The sequence below is a fragment of the Calidris pugnax genome, unplaced genomic scaffold (assembly GCF_001431845.1).
Source record: "Calidris pugnax isolate Ruff unplaced genomic scaffold, ASM143184v1 scaffold41, whole genome shotgun sequence".
Taxonomy (NCBI): domain Eukaryota; kingdom Metazoa; phylum Chordata; class Aves; order Charadriiformes; family Scolopacidae; genus Calidris; species Calidris pugnax.
Genome location: NW_015094509.1, coordinates 1,214,340 through 1,235,835, shown reverse-complemented (window position 1 = coordinate 1,235,835; position 21,496 = coordinate 1,214,340). Strand labels below are relative to the sequence as shown.

Sequence of the window (21,496 nt, the reverse complement as noted above, 5' to 3'; positions counted from 1 at the left end):
CCGCTTCTCCCCCTTCCTTCCCCTTCCCCCTCTTCTTCCCCTTTACCTCCTCACCTTTCTGTGAAGTTTATCCATGAATTTCTTCAAAACTGCAAGCTCTGCAAAACTTTACTTTTCAGAGAGAGTCACAGACATGTCCTGTAAACTGTACCCACAAGTAGAACTCTCCAGGGAAGAGTGGATAAAATCCAAAGGGAGAATTCTGTGTTCCGCCTGTGTATCTATAAAGCCAAGAAACTGCAGCAAGTGGTGGAGATGATGCATTGCTGATGTTTTTACACAGAAGAGACTGTGGAGATTGGGGACTCTTAGCTCTTTGGGCACAATACCTGAGCCTATTATGGCATGGAAGCTCCTCACATCAGATTAGTGAAGTTATCTGGGTGGAATGATGCTTTCCCTTCCTTCTAGACCTCTGTCTCTTCCAAAAAGCCTCCCATACTTCCAAACACAAAAAACCCAATCACCACAGAGATTTTTGGAAAGTAGTAACTTTGATCTGTTTGCCACTGAGTATGATCCTACATAATGCTGGAGTTCAGTTGTTCTTTTTCTTTATGGTTTATTTTTAATATGAATCATAACTCTGACAACATCTTTCTGTAACCGGAAGTAACATGAGGCAGATGTTGAAGTCTCTTGAATCTATTTATATTTCACCCCTTGTGTTTCTCTGTGTTCCCCGATTCCCCTTTCTGGTGGGGAGGGGTCATCGGGTGATAGAATACTTGTCTAAATGACAATGACAATAGGTTGTTGTGGGTTTTCTCAAACCATAACAAGGCAGTACTTGGAAGGTGACATGGATTTTTATGACTGTTGTGCCTTCTAAGCAGCTGTGTTGTAGACGTTCTTGGAGACAGTAAGCATGTTGCCTGAAGCCAGGTCACAGGTGATAGGACAAGAGGAAATGGCCTCCAGGTGCACCAGGGGAGGTTCAGATTGGATATTAGGAAAAAATTTTACACGGAAAGGGTTATGAAGCCTTGGAAAGGGCTGCCCAGGGCAGTGGTTGAGGCACCATCCCTGGAGGTATTCAAAAGATGGGTTGACAGGGTGCTGGGGGACATGGTTTAGTGATGGCTTTTTTGTCAGAGTTGGGTTGATGGTTGGACTAGATGATCTTGAAGGTCCCTTCCAACCTAGACAACTCTATGATTTTATGTTGAATTGCTCAAAGCCACAAAGCAATCCCATGTTACCTTATTGCCGCAGGCTTGTGCGTTGCAGCAGGCTGGGACAGTGTCTCCTCAGAGGTCCAGGTGGAAGCCTGGCTGTGTGGTGGCCTGGCCTGGCCACGTGTGACAGCATGGGTCTCTGCTGCTGGACACCTCTGCTGCTGGAGCAGTGAATGCCAGCCTGTTGGCAGGGCTGAGTTTATGGACAGTAAGGTGCAAACATGAAATGGAAATAGGAACATGAAGAACCACTTGGGGATGTTCATGGTCTGGTGAACATGGGCTTTGTTTTTGAATAGGTAACTGGTATTTCCAAAAAGTCTGCCAATGAAAGTGAAGGTTGTTTTACCCTTCTAAAGGAGATGCTGCCTCTCTCATAGGCTTTTGGTACCTCCTCACTTTTGTTATTTAAATGTTTCCTGAATTATAGAAGCCATATAATATCTATCACATACAGGCTATTGACTTTTGCAGTTCTGTCCCCAATTAGAAATTTGATGATTGCATTATATTTTAACATGACATTTCAGTTACTTGGCACACTGTAGAAAAAAATGTTCCTTTAAACTAGTGTACTTATGCAGAAAGGAAGCAAAAGTGATTTTAAAGTTTGTAATCTGTGCTCAAGTCAGGTTGCGTGCATGCTTTTCATGTATTAAATGAAAAGCCCAAGCTGTCTTCTGTTCCAGATGAGTTAAACTGGCTACTGAGATAGAGCGTTACTTAAGTTATTTTTAACCAGTTTAAGCAGAACCAGTGCAAGTTTATATGTAGGTGAAACCTTAGGTCAGAAGGTTGTTGATTCCTATCATAAAGATTATTCTGTATTTCCTCTTAAAAGATAAGTCATGGAGTGGATTCTGAAGTCATGATAGAAAACATTTTGCAGTGTCTGCAAGAGGTTCCTCATGCATTGCTTCCAACACTTCAGAGTGGAAAGCTCATGGTCTTGAATAAGAGTGAGGATGAGAGACGGAGCAAGAGCACTTTGGCATGCTAGTATTATACTACTGACACGCTACTGATATATTTAATTTAAAATTATCTGTATTTCACTTAAAAGTATAGCTCAAAAGCTGAGGGAGGGTCTGATGTTATTTCCCTTGTTTCCAGCCTCAAGAAACAGCTTCAAGGTCCCACATCTTCAAAAGCAAGTCTTTTAAGAAATCCAAAATTTGTGGAATCTGCAAACAAGTAATTGATAGCCAAGGCATTTCCTGCAGAGGTGAGTAATGTATGATGTGCTGTTTACTTCCTTGCTGTGTAAAGGAAATAAATTATACATTAATGTTAAAGTTTCAAGGAATGCATGTTTCTGGAATTCCCCCTGGACCAAGTGTAAATGTTCCCTTCGTTTGTTCCTGCCTTTGTACAGTAACGTTCCCTGCTCTTGCCAGGGAGTGGGGTGCTGTAGTAGGCAATTGAACTTGTAAAATGATGTACTTTTATGACTGTGCAACTGGAGCAGGTTACAGAATAAGGCAGTGTCTCTGGAGGCTCCCCACGGAGCACGCCAGCGATGTGTGCACACCGGGTGACAAATGTCTCTGGAATTCAGTCTCCAAATGAGGAAGTGTGTGACCCTCAGTCACTGAGGCACAAAGGCTTTCTCTGCATTAATTTGCAAAAATTCACAAATTCTCTTTATTTACATTAATTTTTCAGTTGCACTGTACTCTGCACAATCCTTAATCCTTCAGTCTCATCACTCGCAGGAGCAATAGGGATGGTCTCTGAATGCACAGACTGCAGGGATTCAGCTGCCTCTGACACCCCTGCTCCTCCTTACTGCTGTTTCTGTCACTCTCTTCTCTTGCTGTATAGAATTGAGCATACTTACCTCTCCTCCATTCTGTGGTGGAATGAAATCTTGGGAAGGCTCCTTTTTGCAGGTTGTCCCGGGACAGGGGTTTCAATCCCCTGTACTGGTTTAGCCTGGTTAATGTTTAACCCCTGTTATTCATGTTAATAAAACAGTCTCTTTACTTGTCACATGCGTGGTTTACCTCCGAGTAAGAGAATGCTATTGTCTCTTCATCTGAAGTGTGGTCGCTGTTTTACTTAGAGGTGTTTGCACCACTTCCCAGTTCTAGATGGATCTCTTTCTCCCCCTCTTCCTTCCCATATTCCTCAGACACCTCAGGATCCCTCTGAGGGCTTAAGAGGGAGGTGAGAGATTTGAATGTGGAAGGAATGTGCCCATTTCCTGAGCTAAGGTGCAGACTGTACAGATAAACAGTAAAATACCTCACTTCTTCAGCATTACTGCTATCAACATAGGAGTGGTAGTTATGTATGTATTTCTTTAACATGTTCTTCTGTCTGTCCTTCTGGAGGTTGGTTCCAAAGTTCTTAGGATTGTTTTCAACTTAGGCTTCCTTCCAGCAGTACTATTTCTGCTGCTTAGTGAAGGAACTGCCTGAAGACCCTCTTGATCAGATGCAGTGTAAAAAGCCAGGAGAGAATCGATACTTTGGGGATGGAAATAGGAAAAAAGAATGTTTGGCGGTTTGCTCTGGATTTGACTTATCACAGCCCAGAGCTGGAAGTCTCAGATTCACCGCGGCGATGTCGGTGTGCGTACCTACCAGAGGTGCCAAGAGCTTTACCATATGTCTTGTGAACAGGTCGAGGTGACATTGAGTAAGTTTTCCTTTTGCCCCAACGGGTAACAGCTTTTGTTCAAATACAGAAACTAACAGGGCATGCCAAAGTAATTTAACACCTTTTTGGCCAGTGTTTATACGTGATACAAAATATCAGGAAGAAAGCAAAATTCACATGTATTCAAACCATCAAGGAAAAAAGCTTCCAAGAAAAAAACAAAAAAAAACCTGAGGAACTACAATTCTACAAGCAGTCCTACTGGTTCCCCCAACACGCTCCTCAAACCGATACATTCATGGCTATGAGACATCGATGTCCGTATCTAAGTCTGCCTGGGACAATTTTCTCTAGGCTTCTGGGTGCAGTTTTCCAAGAAGGAACCCGTTGATAGTATCTTGTAGCTCCTTTTGTTTTGCCGCTGGTACGTTTTGACTGTTGGTTGCTCGATCCTAACCTGTGGGATGGCAGGAACAGGAGTTGGGAAGTAATGACTCCAAGTAGTTTCAATTTAATAATTTAATAATTTAATATTTTAACTTACAGCATAGGCTTTAGAAAAGATCGAACTAAACATTGTCTGTTCCCTTGCGAACACTGCAGTACTTGAAATGTACCCTAGTACTGGGAAACTCTATTAATATGGAGAAAAATAAACCAGCTGTTTCAGAGCCAAATCCTGGTGGCTTCTGATAAATTCTCCCTGATGTTGCTGAATGAAAGTGAGCAAGTTGGCACTGGGGACAGGGGAGGGAGAAGAAAAGCCTTTTGTTAAGAAGAGATAAAGTTCCTTTGTGTATTAATGAGAAAATCTTGCTTTTAAACAGTTTCTCCTCAGAAAAGAATGGCTCTTTGTACAGACTGCAGGTTCCTTTCAGACCATAATATCTTATCAGTTAAAGGAAAGTTATATGTCAAGAGAAATGAGGGGAGGGGAAAGGCTCCAGATTGGTTGCTACAGAGTGTTTGCTGTTTGTCTAGCAATGAATCATCTACTTGTTGTAAGAAAAAAGTAAAAAAAAAGGCCATAACTGGGTGTTGTGTTGGTTAGATAAGCTTTCGTTAGCATGTGGCAGTCATTCTGGGGGGTGTGTTGTTTAGACCTGGCTTGCAAAACGTGTCCTTTGCCAGTAGGCAGGTCTGGATGCAGTGCCTAAAAGCTTTCTATGAAGAATGAATGATTGACTTAAAGGTATGCTTGAATGATATGATGATGTCCCTTTGTCCTTGTATCCTTCAGTTCACCTCAGTAAAGCATACTCCTTTACAGTGAATTTATCTTTAACAAGCTCCACCAAAAGAGTGACAAAAAGGAAAAGCAGGTTTGACGATGGGGCTGTCTCCCTGCCTGGTAGGCGTGTTTGTGCTGCTTCTCATGAAGAAAGGACAGAGAGCTGTGGGCTGATCTCTGCACGACCTGCACGCTCAGGGACTAAAAAAAAAAGGCCATAACTGGGTGTTGTGTTGGTTAGATAAGCTTTCGTTAGCATGTGGCAGTCATTCTGGGGGGTGTGTTGTTTAGACCTGGCTTGCAAAACGTGTCCTTTGCCAGTAGGCAGGTCTGGATGCAGTGCCTAAAAGCTTTCTATGAAGAATGAATGATTGACTTAAAGGTATGCTTGAATGATATGATGATGTCCCTTTGTCCTTGTATCCTTCAGTTCACCTCAGTAAAGCATACTCCTTTACAGTGAATTTATCTTTAACAAGCTCCACCAAAAGAGTGACAAAAAGGAAAAGCAGGTTTGACGATGGGGCTGTCTCCCTGCCTGGTAGGCGTGTTTGTGCTGCTTCTCATGAAGAAAGGACAGAGAGCTGTGGGCTGATCTCTGCACGACCTGCACGCTCAGGGACACGTGCAGGGGCCCGCGGAGCGCAGGATTCCCCCTGTCTCCTTAGTGCTACCTCAGACTGAGTGCTTTTCAGCTCTGGTTTGATCTTCCTTGCATTACAGTTCAATTGAGTTCAGGGCTAAGCACATATACCTCTTGATCATAGAATCAGAGAATTACAGAATCTTCTAGGTTGGAAGGGACGTTAAAGATCATCTTGTCCAACCGTCAACCTAATTTTGACAAAAATAAACACCCACACAACAAACAAAAAGCAACACCATCACTAAACCGTATCTCCCAGCACGACATCAACCCGTCTTTTGAACACCTCCAGGGATGGTGCCTCAACCACCTCCCTGGGCAGCCCATTCCAATGCCTGATAACCCTTTTCGTGAAAAATTTTTCCTAATATCCAGCCTGAACCTCCCCTGGTGTAACTTGAGGCCATTTCCTCTTGTCCTGTCACCTGTGACTTGGGAGAAGAGACCGACCCCCACCTCTCTACACCCTCCTTTCAGGGAGATGGAGAGAGCGAGAAGGTCTCCCCTCAGCCTCCTCTTCTCCAGGCTGAACACCCCCAGCTCCCTCAGCGTCTCCTCACAAGACTTGTGCTCCAGACCCCTCACCATCTTTGTCGCCCTTCTCTGGACCCGCTCCAGCCCCTCAATGTCTTTTTTATGGTAGGGGGCCCAAAACTGGACACAGTACTCAAGGTGAGGCCTCACCAGTGCTGAGTACAGGGGGACAATCACCTCTCGGGCCCTACTCGCCACGCTGGTCCTGACACAGGCCAGGATGCTGGTGGCCTTCTTGGCCACCTGGGCACACTGCTGGCTCCTGTTCAGCCCACAGGCCACCAACACCCCCAGGTCCTTTTCTGCCAGGCAGCTCCAGCCACTCTGCCCCCAGCCTGGAGCGCTGCAGGGGGTTGGTGGGACCCAAGGGCAGGACCTGGCACTTGGCCTTGTTGAACCTCATCCCGTTGGTCTCGGCCCATCCATCCAGCCTGTCCAGATCCTTCTGCTAAGCTTCTCTACCCTCCAGCAGGTCGACACTGCCACCCAGCTTGGTGTCACCTGGGAACTGACTGAGGGTGCACTCAATCCCCTCATCCAGATCATTGATAAAAATGTTAAAGAGAACATGCACACTTCCATAGTTAGCCAAAAGGCTGGAGTGTTATAAAAGCCTTTTGATATTTTTTTTCCAAGCTACTTACCCTAGATATTGAATATTCAATACTTATTTGTAAACAAGCTGTCATAATGATAGAATTCTTGTGTATTTCCCATGTGAATATCTTTTTTATTGTATTTCTTCTATATTTTATATGTGTAAAATATATTTATTGTTTATTTGTATTTTACTTTATTTTTCTTTGCTTTTTAAAATTATCATTTATCTTTGTTGTGTTGTGATGAAATGACTGTTAGTGTAGAACAGAGAGCCTCTTAGATGCTCTGAATCTTCCCAATCTCTAGAACCTATTTTTCTGATAATTTAAAAACTGGAGACCAGATTTGGGGAATTGGAGTAATTTTAACAATGCGATATTATTTCCTAGTTACTAGAGCATTGATGGATGAAATGAATGTGAGGAATTGAAACCCCTTACCCATTTTTGTTGCTGAAACTCCCCTCCAGTTGACGATTAAGTTAGCATGTATAGGTGTTGGTAGTGAGGCTTTACATGCAATGCAAAGCATTCTATAAACGAGATTTTGAACTTAAAGGAATTGGGGGTAGTTTGAATGAACTGAGTATCTTTTTGTTAATCTAACCCAGCCAAGAGCGTGTTGGTGTTGGGAATATGTGTTTGAGCAATCCCAGTAGGAGCACTTGTAGAATTTTAGTTCCTCAGGTTTTTTTTTATTTTTCTTGAAAGCTTTTTTCCCTTGATGGTTTGACTATGTATGCGTTTTGAACCGTGTATAAATGCTAGCCAAAGAGGTGTGAAATTACATTGGCGTGTATTGCTGGCTATATTGCGAGCAGAGAAATGCTCAAGTGTTGTGTGCAAGCTGAGCGTAATAAAGAATACAATTCACCTACTTTACTTAGAATTGATCAGTATAATAACTTCTGTCTTTTTAAGTCATGTTAACATATAGTCTCACAAGGCTTACAGTAGGTCCTGGACTGTTTCCTTGAGCATGTAGCATGAAGTGATAGTGGAAAGTACTTTTTCTTACTTATGCTATCTGTGTTTAATCAAGAGCTTCCAGCCACTTACAGATGATAGATCAGGATTTGAAGAAATATGAAGCTCGTTGTCTTCTTAAAGAGGTTTGTTATTTTCCTCTGAAATTCGTTTGCTTGTTTGTAATTGTGCTGGTGGTCAGGGCTAGCGATCCACTTAAAATCTCATTGTGTACTCAGTTTATATTGAGACTCATTTTGAGCTGACAAACTGTTCTTAAGGCTTGTTTGTGCATACTGTGTGTGTAAATACATGCATATTTAATCTTACATGACTTTAGGTGTTTTTATATTCTCTGTCTTTCAGTAAGTGCTAAATTCAGCAATAACAGTAGTTTAATAAGTGTGCAAAGCGTGTCGGAGGTTACAGTTCTGGCAGACACACCAGAAAGGCCGAAGGAATTTGGGTCCTGCTGGGGCCAGTAGCGTTACAGTTGGCTCTACGTGGTGAAGAGTGCTGTGTGCGTTTGTGGAGTGGGGTGTTTGTGTCACCCTGGTTTCCGTGGAGTGATCATTGTGAAATAAGATCCTGTATTACTATTACTATCCACTTACATGGGTGTATTACGAGATCTGTCCATCTATCGATCTTATAATACATTGTATTTAAGATATATATTAACTGTAATTTCAACATAACTATAACATAATCCTCCTATGGCTAATTATGGCATTAAGCATAGCCATATAATTATGTTAATATTATAATGTGGGAGATCTTAGCATAAAATACTTATCATATTAAAAGTGTTTTTCGTCATATCACCCTTGCTTTCTCTCCGATGTTTGTATGTACACTTACATGTTTTCCTGAGCATTGAGCCAGCAAATTGTGTTGCCTTCCATGGGACTGTTTTAAGATCATTTTAAGATAACTGCTTCAGTTAATACTTTTAAGATTTATAATGATGTAATAATTTTGTGTGTATGGCTCAGGCTCAACAAGCAAACCAGAAAACATTTCCTAAGCAATTAACTGCTAATTACCTCCAAATTTAAACGGTGTATGGACTTGTGAGAAAAGGAGACCTAGAATTCCTTTCTGCTAGCATTGTATGTTTCCGTTATGACCAACATTTGATGATATGATACACAGACAACTGCATGTAAACCAGGCTCTGCAGGCTGTAGGACCAAGGAGCATAGGCTGATGCGGTGCCTGGAGTGGGTTCATAGCATGACCAACATTTGATGATATGATACACAGACCAGGCATGTAAACCATGCTCTGCAGGCTGTAGGACCAAGGAGCGTAGGCTGGTGTGGTGCCTGGAGTGGGTTCATAGCGTGTAGCTGCTGTCAGCTCCAAGGAAGAGGGATTATGGAATGCCCAAACAAGGTTGGGTTAGCTAGGGACCTGCACTCTTGCTATAAAACCTCATTTGACTGTTAGCCTTGTTTGTGAAATGCCTCTGGGAAGGTTTCCAAGGGAGACTACATGAATTGATCTAGTGGCAGTGGAGAAGTCTTTTTAGGAACCCCTCAGAAAGGGGTGGATGTTGACATGGACATGGGTGACACAGTGCACTGTGCTGGGGAGGAGGAGGCTGATGGAAGAAACGTGGATGGCAGCCCATCTGTGACGCCAGGAGCCTGGGAAGGTCAGATCCTCTTCTCTAGACAAAAGATGCACAAAGTAAATAGCAACTTCCACCAGATTAGTATAATGTACTCTAATTAACACAGCTGTGCATTCATATTTCATTGCTGAGCTTAGGTAGCCAGACATGGAATCTGTGTGCATAACAACAGCAAAGACATGAAAGGGGAGGATGAGTAAAGACTTATTGGAGCATATAGAGATACAGAGGAAGCTACTGTAATTAGGAGGCGTTACACAAGTGGTACATAAGCATCCTGACTGAACACAGACCTTTCTGGAGCTGGGAAAAGCTGCAAAATTGACATCCTTTGATGGCATGGTGCTGCCCCAGAGGGAGCTGTCAGAGGGAGGAGGAATTTTGGCAGAAATCTGTAAGGTAGGTTTCTACTGATTTAAAAATAAAAAATTCACAAGGCAAAATCCTCTAATAGAATGTTTAATGTTCATGGCAGCCAAGCTGCATCACAGAAAGTAGATGATGTTTCAGAAAGTTATCTGTAGTGAAGACATGGGTACCCTATTTGTTTACCTCATAAGGACGGACTTAATCGTGTCAGAATTTGATCTGTACTTATAAAATTTATTTTAACGTTAATGTTCAAACCAGTAAGCTTTCTAAAAAGCTGTAGCTTCTGTTCATTACAGCTAATAAATTAAAAAGAAAAAAAAAGCACGAAGTCAATGTGATCCGTGTGGCCCCCTCTGCATATTTTTCCAGGCAAACCAATGGCTGCTATTTATCCGGTATACCTGCAGTTTTATAAACTTAGCCCACTTGAAGAGAACCCAAAATTCCTGAGGGTAAATTGAAGTTAGAATTATCTGCTCTGACCCAAAAATCAGAAATGAAATGCTGCCATCATTAAAGTGTATCATTTGAGTGTGATTAACTTGATATGTCATGTGGGGAAAGGAACCTCAAAGTAAATCTTGATGCATTTGGCTGAAACCTCACACTTCTAATTGGCTTCGAAGCAAGGGTGTGTGTGTGGGGAAAACTACCATGGGAGACAGAAATAATTTATAGGAAGATAAAATTTAATTAAAGAAGAGATAAGTGAAGAAATCTGTTGTAAGGAGTGCTGAAGACTTTGTTCTGGTACAGAAAGGTTCAAGAAACAAAGCTGGACTACAAACTTCACCCTGTAAATAGGTAAGAGGGGGAGTTGTTAGCTGATTTTATGCAGAGTCCCCATCTATTGTCATTAATGAGATTTAAAAAATACCTTTGGAAAACATGCCTTCAACTCTGTAAGTTCTTGAAGGATCGTGTTGATGACTCCTTTTTGTAGCCTGTGTTGTTTTCTCTTCTGGTGAAGGTCTCTGTCACTTAATGTTTTCTGTAGGAGCTTAAGCTGTGAATCAAAACTTCAAGGCCCCTTCAAGCTCTTATCCACATAATAAACAAATTTTTAATGGCATTGGCTTTCTTATTTTGAAGATCACCTGTTTTAAGCCAATCTTTAAGCCAATTTTTCTCTGATCCTTGCTCTTAGTATAATTTATGCATGATATGTTTTCAAGATCCATCACAGACATGGAAGTTTTTGAGATCTCGCAGTTCTTGCACTGTCTGCAGCTGTGAGAAAAGCCTGGAGACATTCCAGCCATTTTTTTGGTTTCCTGTGGATTGCTGACCAGAGTAAACCAGAGGCTGGTTGAAATGGCGCTGTGGATTGAATGTTGCAACACGGGGTTGTCTGCTCAGCTGGAGGGGGATGTCTAAAAATAACTTTTGGATTGAAGTTTAATCTTTCCCTACCTGCAAGCGTAGCTTAAAAAGCAGAGAAGAAGTTGCTGGATGAGTAATTTAATTTTAAAAATGTGAAAACATTTTCACTGTGCTAATGTTCTGCCTTTCTACCACCATCCCTGGAAATTTAACAAAAACAGGACTCACCCAGGAGTTCTCAGGTACATCTCAGATGCAGTTAAAATGATAAAAGTCAGACTATAAATTCCACAGGAATAAACCAAACCAACACAACCAAACCAAAAATCATCCCCCAAAAACCTTGGTGGTCAAGATTCTTCCTCCAAGACAGAACGTGGGAGTAAAGGTAAAGAACAGACAGTTGGAGCAGTAGTGCCAAAATGTATTTCTCTTAATAAAGATTTTCCACTGCTCTTGTCAGCAACGGTAAGTGGAATATTTCATCTGCAGGAAAGCTCATTCACAATACATTTTACTGTAAAAAGTAAAAAATGCTCAAGTTTTGCACAAATTTCCCATAACTGTCTTTTAGCCTTCATCTTCAAAACAATGTCTGCAGTCCCTGTCATGAAGTGCTGGAAGCAATACTCAGAGGAAGAGACAATAGTTGGCTGAATATGAAAAAAGAGCCAAAGAAAAATCTAAGAAAATGTTTGAGGCAGAGGAAATGCACCAGCAGATGTTGTTGCTGTAGTGCAGCTGTTAGACACGCTACAGCTTTGGCGTGTGACTGATAACTTCTTGAAAATAGGAGTGTTTACTTTTGCAGCTAAAGCCCAGTGTTTCCAGCTCGAGGTCTGTTCCCCCACACTTCATCCAAAAGTATTTGCTCCTCGCAAAACTGCACGCCATCTTATTTTAATGCTGCAGTTAATAATTTGAATGTGTCTGGTTCTCATACTGCTTTCCTTTTGGATGTTTATCTCGAGTTGAATTGTTGCAGAGCTGTTAGGAACAGGTCAGCAGAAAAGTGTGTGTGTGTTGGGGAGAGGTTTTTCTAGTAATCTAATCACAATTTTATTTAACCCATGTCAAAGTATAAATGGCCAGCAAGTTTCACAGTTCTCTCCATTTGGGACATGGATGTCTTTTTGTATCAGGCTCTGCTTGGAGAAGACCCTGTTGTGGCGGCCTTGCTGTGCATTTGTTAAAACATCTTGATTTGGTTTCTAAAAAAAAGGAAAACATCTTTTCTTCAGAACCGATGCCAGAGCTGGGATTTTGTGCAGGGCACTTTCTGAGGAGGGGGTGCTGCTCAGCGGTGGTATCACCAGCCCAGAATGGCTGGTGTGCACCGCTCCTGCGGCACGGACACCCCTCTGCCCCTGGGGTTAAAAGAGAAGACTGGAGTCAGGAACTCTGAAAACTAAGTCTTGATTACACAAATCTTTTTATATAGATGGTTTAGATTACATGTTGTTGGGAATCATCAAGGAGGCTTCCATTATTGTCGAAAAATAACCACAGTAGCGTGTGTCTGGTTTGGGGAAGCTGAGTTGGAGATGCTGAGGGAAAGAAAATATCTTTCGAGCAGCTAAGCCTGTGATTCAGTATCCATATTTATTATTTGTCAGCAGGAACTTAAAAATTAATATCAATAGTTGTATATGCTTTTGGGGCAAGTCATCTTTTTCAGGGATTAATACGGGATTAAACTGAGTTTTATCTCTTAGATTCTCTATTTGTATGCGAGTTTTTGCCCTAAGAGGGTTTCTGAGTTACCTTGTTTGTACCCTTGTCATACATAGAGTTGTTTAAAAATAAACACATGAAAAACCACCATGGAGAGTTACTTGATGAAAGCTGTGGTTAAGTGTGAGGTTGTCCTTATAAACTACTCATGTTTTAATATTCACTGAGTGTACAGTGTGATGGAATATTTGTATGGAATATATTGCCATACTGTGTGTCCATTAAATGCTAAAATAGGACAAAGCGAGTAGCCCTTAGCACACAGAGAACAACTTCACCTTTTTGTCCTGGTTAACCATAAGTCATTCTGTGACTGGTTTATAGAAGTACTCTCTTACTTTGCAAGTACTTTGCTCTTGGTTTGCAGAGAGCATTTAACGTGTGAATGTAAGGACTTTCATTTCATACAAATTTTGGAGTTTAAGTATGAAAAATATGATTCACTGTGCTTATCTTTCTGTTTTCACCCTGTCAGCAGTATTGTTAACTTGCAGGAGTTAACACATCTTCATTTTGATGCAAGGAAATGTCTTTTATTTTATTTTTTCCCCCTTTCTCCCCCTTTAAAAAAAAAAAATAGATTCTCAGAGCTATTGTTTAGAAACTGTTTTGAAGTGTAGTAAATTGACTTAATGTGGCTTGGCCTCCATTTCATTGCCAGCCAGCTTGGGATAGTTGTTCTTGGAACTGCTGCCAGAATCCTTAAACCCAAATTTGGAAAGTCTGGTATTTGATGAGAGCTGATGTGTGGGATGCAGACATTCAGCTGTTCAGTTGAAAAACCGAAGTAGCCTCGCTGAGTGTGACATTAAGTCCTCTGGGCTGTTTCAGGCACACTTTTAAATTCAAATACACTTTGGCTGTAGTGCTGGAAAGAGCTGAGTGCTATTTCACTTGTGAGCTTTGCCTGAAGAATGCCAGCGTTCAGTAGAAGCTGTTTGTTGAGATCTTTTAACTGTAAGTTGAATGCATGCGACTATGCTCAATTTTTCATATGTTTTTGCATTGCGTGTTTGTTGCACTGAAAAGGTGTTGCATGACTTTGGTATAATACTGTGGTTTTGGTCTTTAAAATTTTCTAAAAGTGCATTTCTCTATTATTCAAAGCTTTCCGTAAAAACAGCTGGCATATTGAAATATGATTCCCTTTCTCTGGCAATCTAATGATTGAGTCAATCTATCTCTTCACAAGTACTGGCTGAGGCAAAGCAGCCTTGGGCTGTCCAGGCAGGGTAGTTCTGTAGGGCAAGAGCATTAGCTGTGGCAAGATTAATTCTACGTAATGAAACATCAAGCAAATTGATTTTTCTGTGTGGATGAGTGGTTAATTTGATAGTGTTGGAGGAGAGATCTCTCACTGTTAATGATGTTAGGTGCTGTGGGGTGGAGAAAACCCTGTGAATTGCATTGTGAAAGGCAGCAGTACTCCTCTCCACTCACTCGGGCAGTTGTGGCTGCTGCAGCACGGCCATTATTCCTTTCACTCTTTCCCTATGAGCCCGCGTGCTGCCTCATACCCAGTTTATGGTATTTTCCTGATACCTCCCTTTCTTTCAAATTGTGCTGATACTTATACTGGCCCCCTTCCTCTGTGTCTGTGTACATATATAGAATTTTTTTTCTATTTTTTTATCCCTTCCTTCTGGAGAAGGGATGGAGGGTGTGGGAAGTAGAGGATACAAGAAAATAGAAGGGTAAATTAGTTTGAAAATACTCTGACTTAACTCAGTAGTTTAAAAGCAACCTTGAAGTTTATCGTGACTCTACCACACTAGCACTAAAATTATTCATAGGAGAGATTAATAATTGGCGTGCAGGTTAGTGACCCAAGGTAATCATTCTTCCAATCAGCTGTTAATTCCTACACAATGTTCTATGTTAACAGCCTTTTTAAATTTTTTTTTTCAATTGCTTTTAGCAAGTGGTTGTATGTTTACTACAAACAAGACTTTTGCGGTTTTTGGAGTGTGTGTATATGTGTACATATGCACGTATATATTTGTGTACATATGTTCACACATGTATATATATTTGTAAATGTTTACACACACATGCTTACATAGATCTTTATATACATAAAAAAGATAAGGCAAATGAAAAATTGTGATGCAGATTATACAAAATGCTTTGAACACGAGCATCTGGTAAATGCCAAGAACAGTCCATCAAAATGGGCTCAGTCATTTTAAGTTTTATTGTTCCGGGCAGAGATTTGGTCTGCTAGTGAAAATCAGACCTGTGAAGAAAAGGGAATTGGTGTTTGGGTCTGTTATTCTTGGGGATCCATTTCTGTTGTTGGGATGTAGCTAGTGTGCCTTTAGGAGCAACATATGCAATGAGCAGTTTGATGTTCACTCAGGAGGGAAAGCGGAGAGTCTCCTTTCTGCTTCCGAGCACAAAGGACTGCTTTGTTTGCTCCCAACATCTGGACAGTCAGTGATCTCATTGCAGAGTGCTTATTCCTATCCAGTTTTATTATCATAATCAGCTTTATTAGACAGTGAGGGAGGAAAGGTAATGACTTAACTCAGTCTAATCCATGAAAGTGGTGGATTTAGATATAAATAGGGTATTTCTGGGTCCTGAGGAGGAGTGAAGCTGTGTTCGTGAATGAATCAGATCTCTTATCCTCAGAATACCTGAAAAAATACACGGTTTGTTTCAGTAAGAGTTTTGTCTGATGTGTATTTGGCTAATTACTTTTTGAGGCTTTACTCTTTGTTTCCTTTGAATCTCATAAATATAGCAATACTTTGTTTGTAAAGTGTTTTTCCTTTAAGTATGTTTGGAGTTTGTGCACCATATTTCTGTGGTGTTTGAATGGGGTGCTGCTGCAAGACTGTCTTGTTTCTATTGAGGCTAAACTCACATCTGACTTGGTAATTTCTTTCCAGCAAAGATAGTACTGTTGTGTTACACTAAAGCAGCAAACAATGACTTTTCATGTACATGGAAACTGAAAAAACTCAATGACTGCGTTTACTGTTACCTACGTCTTTAATAAAGATTTTGTGTATTGTTGGTGACGTGTTGTTTGGTTTTGAACAAGCCAGTAGCAAACTAGTGCAATTTGTCGCGGAATGAAATCTATTTTTGTTTTATGTTTCATCTTGCCCCCCTGAAATCTAGGCTTAATCATTAGTAAAGAAGATGAGAACCTTATCTGTAATATCAGGGCTTCCTGACAGATTTACCATTCTATTCTTTACTTTTTGTGATTGACTTTGTTTGTTTCACCATTTTACAGGAGATCTCAAAGTAGCTTATAGAAGAAACATAGTATGTATGCATATTTTTAGAACATCTGTTAATCTTTTGCCAACTCAAAGCTAATCATGCTGATTTTACTAAATAAGCAGTTTTGGTGCATGAAATGACTGGACGAATTTAAGCATCCCCCAAGCTGTCACAGAAAAAAATGAAGTTTTTCCTCATGGATTGTAAGTGGTAATGTGGTTACTGATCAATATTAACACTGATAGAGCAGTGTATTTGTGGGAACACTAATAAATTTTTAAAATAAAGAACCTTGATCCTTTGAAGCACTATAAACAAAGAACTCATTCCTGACTTATACCTGAGGAAAATAAGTGAACATGGCACCTGCAAGATTGCATAAGAAAAGGGGTCAGTAAGCCTTGCTTTTTCTTTTTTCCTAGAAGTGATGGGAGCATGAGGGTTTTTCTTTCAGCAGTTGATGCACTTGAATCTGGAATGGGGATGGTCATGTCTTTTGCTGACCTCTCATCTTGGTAGTTGTATCTTTCCTGTTGGGTCAGGCTGTAGAATATCTTTCTCTTGGTAGAAGCACCGAGAAGAGCTGGAAGATAAGGATGGAGAACAGAACAACTCCCCCATAATCCAGGAGGAAGTAGTCAATGATCTGCTTCTGCACCTAGACACGCCTAAGTCTATGGGGCCGGATGGGTTTCACCCAAGGGTACTTAGGGAGCTGGCAGGAGAGCTCACCAAGCCCCTCTCCATCCTCTGTCAACAATCCTGGTCAAGAGGGGAGGTACCAAATGACTGGAGGGTGGCCAAGGTGACACATATCTACAAGAAGGGCCAGAAGGAGGATCCAGGGAACTACAGACCTGTCAGCCTGACCTCGGCACTGGGAAAGATCATGGAGAGGATCATCTTGAGTGAGCTCTCATGGCAAGTGCAGGGCAGCCACGGGATCAGTGCCAGCCAGCATGGGTTTATGAAAGGGAGATCCTGCTTAATCAACTTGATCTCTTTCTATGACCGTGTGACCAGCCTTCTGGATGGGGGGAAGGCTGTGGACATTGTCTACCTGGACTTTGGTAAGGCCCTTGACACTGTCCCCGACAGCCTTCTCCCGGAGAAACTGGCGAATCATGGCATAAACAAGTGTATTCTTCACTGGGTAAAAACTGTCTGGATGGCCATGCCCAGAGAGTTGAGATTAATGGGGTGAAATCCAGTTGGTGGCTGGTCATGAGTGGTATCCCTCAGGGCTCAGTTTTGGGGCCAGTCTTGTTTAATATCTTTATTGATGATCCGGATAAGGGGATTGAATGCACCCACATTAAGTTTGCAGATGACACCAAACTAGGTGGGAGTGTTGATCTGCTTGAGGGTCAGAAGGCTCTCCAGAGGGAGCTGGACAGGTTGGATCAATGGGCCAAGGCCAATGGGATGAGGTTCAATAAGGGTCCTGCCCTTGGGTCCCACCAACCCCCTGCAGCGCTCCAGGCTGGGGGCAGAGTGGCTGGAGCTGCCTGGCAGAAAAGGACCTGGGGGTGTTGGTGGACACCGGCTGAACAGGAGCCAGCAGTGTGCCCAGGTGGCCAAGAAGGCCACCAGCATCCTGGCCTGTGTCAGGACCAGCGTGGGGAGTAGGACTCAGGAGGTGATGGTCTCCCTGTACTGAGCACTGGTGAGGCCCCACCTCGAGTACTGTGTCCAGTTTTGGGCCTCTTACTACAGGATGGACATTGAGGGGCTGGAGTGTGTCCAGAGGAGAGCCACCAAGCTGGGGAGGGATCTGGAGAACAAGTCCTACGAGAAGAGGCTGAGGGAACTGGGCATGGTTAGTTTGGAGAAGAGGAGGCTGAGGGGAGACCTCATTGCCCTCTACAGCTCCCTGAAAGGAGGGTGGAGAGAGGTGGGCGTTGGCCTCCTCTCACATGGGAATAATCACAGGAGCAGAGGAAATGGTCTGAAGTTGGGGCAGGGGAGGTTTAGATGAGATCTTGGGAAGAATGACTTTCCTGAGAGGGTGGTCAGGCCCTGGAAGGGCCTGCCCAGGGAGGTGGTGGAGTCACCATCCCTGGAGGGATTTAAGATGTATGTAGATGTGGCACTTCAGGGCATGCTCTAGTGCCCAGGGTTGTTGTGGTGTTTGTGTGTGTGTGGTTGGACTCGGTGATCTCCTTTCCAACCGTGACGATTCTGTGATTCTGTGAGAAATGAGCATGGCTTTCAGCTTCAGTGGTCTGAGATCAGGCCTCAGATAATCTTCCCGCTAAATCTCTGTGGTATTCTGTGCCTTACTGTTCTGGAGATTGAATAAAGAAATTTTTCCTGAATTGAACTGACATTTCAGCTTACAGTAGCCCAAAGGATAGATGTTACATGGAAATAAAGCAAAGTTGAGAGTAGAGAAAAAAGTGCGATATAAATGGAAAATCTATTAAAGCCTTTGTCAGATTCTAACAATATTATATTGTTGCATCATATTTACATCACTGCTCATCTGGCTACTTATTAAGTGCTGTTTTCTGAATCTAAACTTGCTAGTACGATTCATCCTTTCCTGCTCTTAGGTCGGCAGGAATTTAAAAGACATCAAGTGCTTACCTCTGGGAAGTAACGTTTGCAACACTCTGAACTGTATTTCACAATCAGAAGTTAAAGTCTCAACAGCCATGGTTGCTTGTGCTTTTTGAAGCTGCTTTTCTCAGTTCTCTGGAACTGCTGGTATGCCTAAGAATCACAGGTTACATTGGGAACAATATGGTCTTAGTATATGTGTTATTTAGGTGGTAACACTTCTGGTGTGTGTGAAGCTGTAAAGGTAGGTGTCAACATGAAGTTTATATATATATATATGTATATATGTGTGTATGTATATATGTCCATGATATATATATGCCCATATACAACCAGATATGTATTAATCATAAGCTGATGGAATGCACATGATAACGTTGTAATTGAGAGAAACAGGTGAAAACTAAATGCATTTCTTTATAGGGTTTTTCATTTTGTTTATAAGTATGGAAATAATTTTTTTATATATAGACTTGAATTTGGCCAGATCTCTAGCAGAAAGATGATCTAAAGAAATGGAGGGGAGAATCCACATACTTTTTTCCTAATATATTTTATTTTGTTTTGTTTTAGCTTGCAAATATGCCTGCCACAGGAAATGTGAAGAAAAGGTAAGCATATTTATTTGCCTCCCTTCTTGCTGTTGATCCACACATATTTGAAGTTGAGAACACAAAAGCTTTATTAACTAATTAAGATGATTATTAAATCAGATGCAAAGCTGGAAGAAAATCGAAAGTTACAAAAACAAAAGAAAGGAAGCAGAGGTTAGCTTGTGTTGATTTGGGCTGTTGCATTCCGTGCCATTCTAACAGCTGCAGAAAGACTATAACATTTGATACCACGAAGCATAAACCCACTAGATGGTGTGGGTGGGTACCAGTGTGAAAATTGGGTGAGCTGTAAAAGAAGGTTATGCAAAAACCCAATAAAAAAAAGTGCCAGAAGCCCAAACTCTGCTATCTTGGAATTGTCTGTGAAAAGAAAACCAACCAACCAACCAAAAAAACCTCCAAAATCCAAAAAGTTAACACAGTGGACGTCTGGATATAAAATCTTAAGAGATACATCCATTTCTGTCAGGTTACTGTTTGCAATTTAGCCCTGAAGGGGAGGGTGGGTGTGGGGCTACAGGGAAGAGTTAATGGAAATTAAGGATGCAGAAATTCAGAACAGATGCCAGGAAGCAGTATTTCACACAGCGAGTAACGGATATGTGAACAAGTCTCCTAGGCAGGTTTGTTCTGATGAACAGCAGTGAGGTTACTCGGGACTGACGCGATCTAATTGTGTTTTGAGAGACAGAGCCCTGAGCGGGCTGTGCCCTGAAGGGGCTGGTCCATCAGTCTGCTCTCAAGGTGTCTCTCAACTCTGGTAGAACTTTCTCTGGTGAACTTTCTAACCTGTCCGTGAAACTGTCTGCTGCATCCCCGCCAGCACAAGGTCAGAGATCTTGGTGTGCACCGGGGTCTGTGGAAGCATTTGATTTCAGCGTAGCCTCTCAGGACAGCCGTTTTGCCCGTGTACTTATCGATGGACCTCTTCTGCATCCATCAGCGTGGTGTGCCTTGGCAGTGCTGAGCTAGGACAGGGCTGTAGCTCTGAGCCTCAGAAACCTCGTACATGTTAACAGAAAGGCACGTGGCTGCATCTGTAGTGTGACTTTTCTAGCCTTGTGGCTGTACATCCTCAGAGGGAGGTGCTGTCCTGCTGACGTACCCGCGTGCTGGTCCGGGAGGCCTGACGAGCCGTGCTTCCCTGCACGTTGAGCCTAAAAAATGGTGCCCTGCTTGAGCGGTACGGGGGGATTGTTAACTTGGTGGGCCATAGTGATGCCTCTTCTGATCATGGGGAGCCCTCATAAACTTGTCACTGGCCTTGCATAGATTAAGCTATTATAATATATTTGTTTTTGCAGCAGACTTGTTTAGAACTAAAGCCAACCCTTCAAATTGTTATGTTATACCAGCATATAATACTATTTCAATTTACTATACAAATATATTTTTTTTGTGCTTTAGTCATCTGTGCCTTTTTTCTTTAAAGTGAAGTGGGGCAGCAAACCACTCTAGAGGAAAGTGTTTGCTATTCCTGTATGTTCTGTATTTTAAAACTGTCCCTGAAAGGCGTTTTTGTTTTCGCTTTGAAAAACATTGCAAGAAAGAATTCTTGAGAGAATTCTGTTTCACTGTACAAACCCCAGCTCATATAGGTAGTTACAAACTTGCATGGCCTCTGTCCATGCATGTTTGACTCAGAAATGTTTCTGTATAGCTGCCTGTTGGGATGTATGTATCTAATTAGTGTTTGCTAAGGCTTCTGAAGCGATGTGTCTGGGGCCCCAGGGCTTTGCTCTGGATTTTGCTCTGGGAACTTGAGTCCCCTTTGTTTTGTAGCTGTCTCAGGGCATGTCTCTCTGTGTATGGTGTAGGAATAGTTGTTTGTCCCACCACAGGGCTTTCACTTAGCTCTCTGTCTTGGGATACCATTTTTTTTGGTCTTTTACTCTGCCAGTTAGATGTGAGGTATAGAGCTGGGGTATTGAAAGGCATCATCTCATGACTCTAGCCAAACTTTGAAGTCTGGGAACTTGAAAACCAGTTTCTATCTCCTGTCCTTTGGGAAGACTGAAATTGGGATGGGGGACCTCTTGACCATATTTTCTCAACCTGCTTCTTCTATGCTAATTTTGTTAAGTTTGTAAGCAAATGCCTAAATTCTCTTACAGTCAGTAAGCTTAAGTATTTGCTGAAGTCTTTTGCTGAATCAGATGTAATCCAGGTTTATGCCTTTGCCTAGCAAGCATTGCATATATCCTCAATTCAACCTGGAAGGTATTTTTGCTATGCTTAAGCCAAAAAGACATTCTTC

The 21,496-nt window shown here is 42.0% G+C and overlaps 1 protein-coding gene across 4 annotated transcripts in view; it reads left to right on the top strand.

Annotated features, from left to right (window-relative positions):
• TNS3 (tensin 3) overlaps window positions 1-21,496 on the top strand; it is a 251,867-nt gene that overhangs the window by 64,665 nt on the left and 165,706 nt on the right. For all 4 annotated transcript variants that reach the window (XM_014965348.1, XM_014965349.1, XM_014965352.1 and 1 more), the window contains 2 exons: window positions 2,292-2,403; window positions 19,199-19,236. In XM_014965348.1, the coding sequence (XP_014820834.1) occupies window positions 2,292-2,403; window positions 19,199-19,236 (150 nt within the window). The remainder of the gene's footprint in view (window positions 1-2,291; window positions 2,404-19,198; window positions 19,237-21,496) is intronic.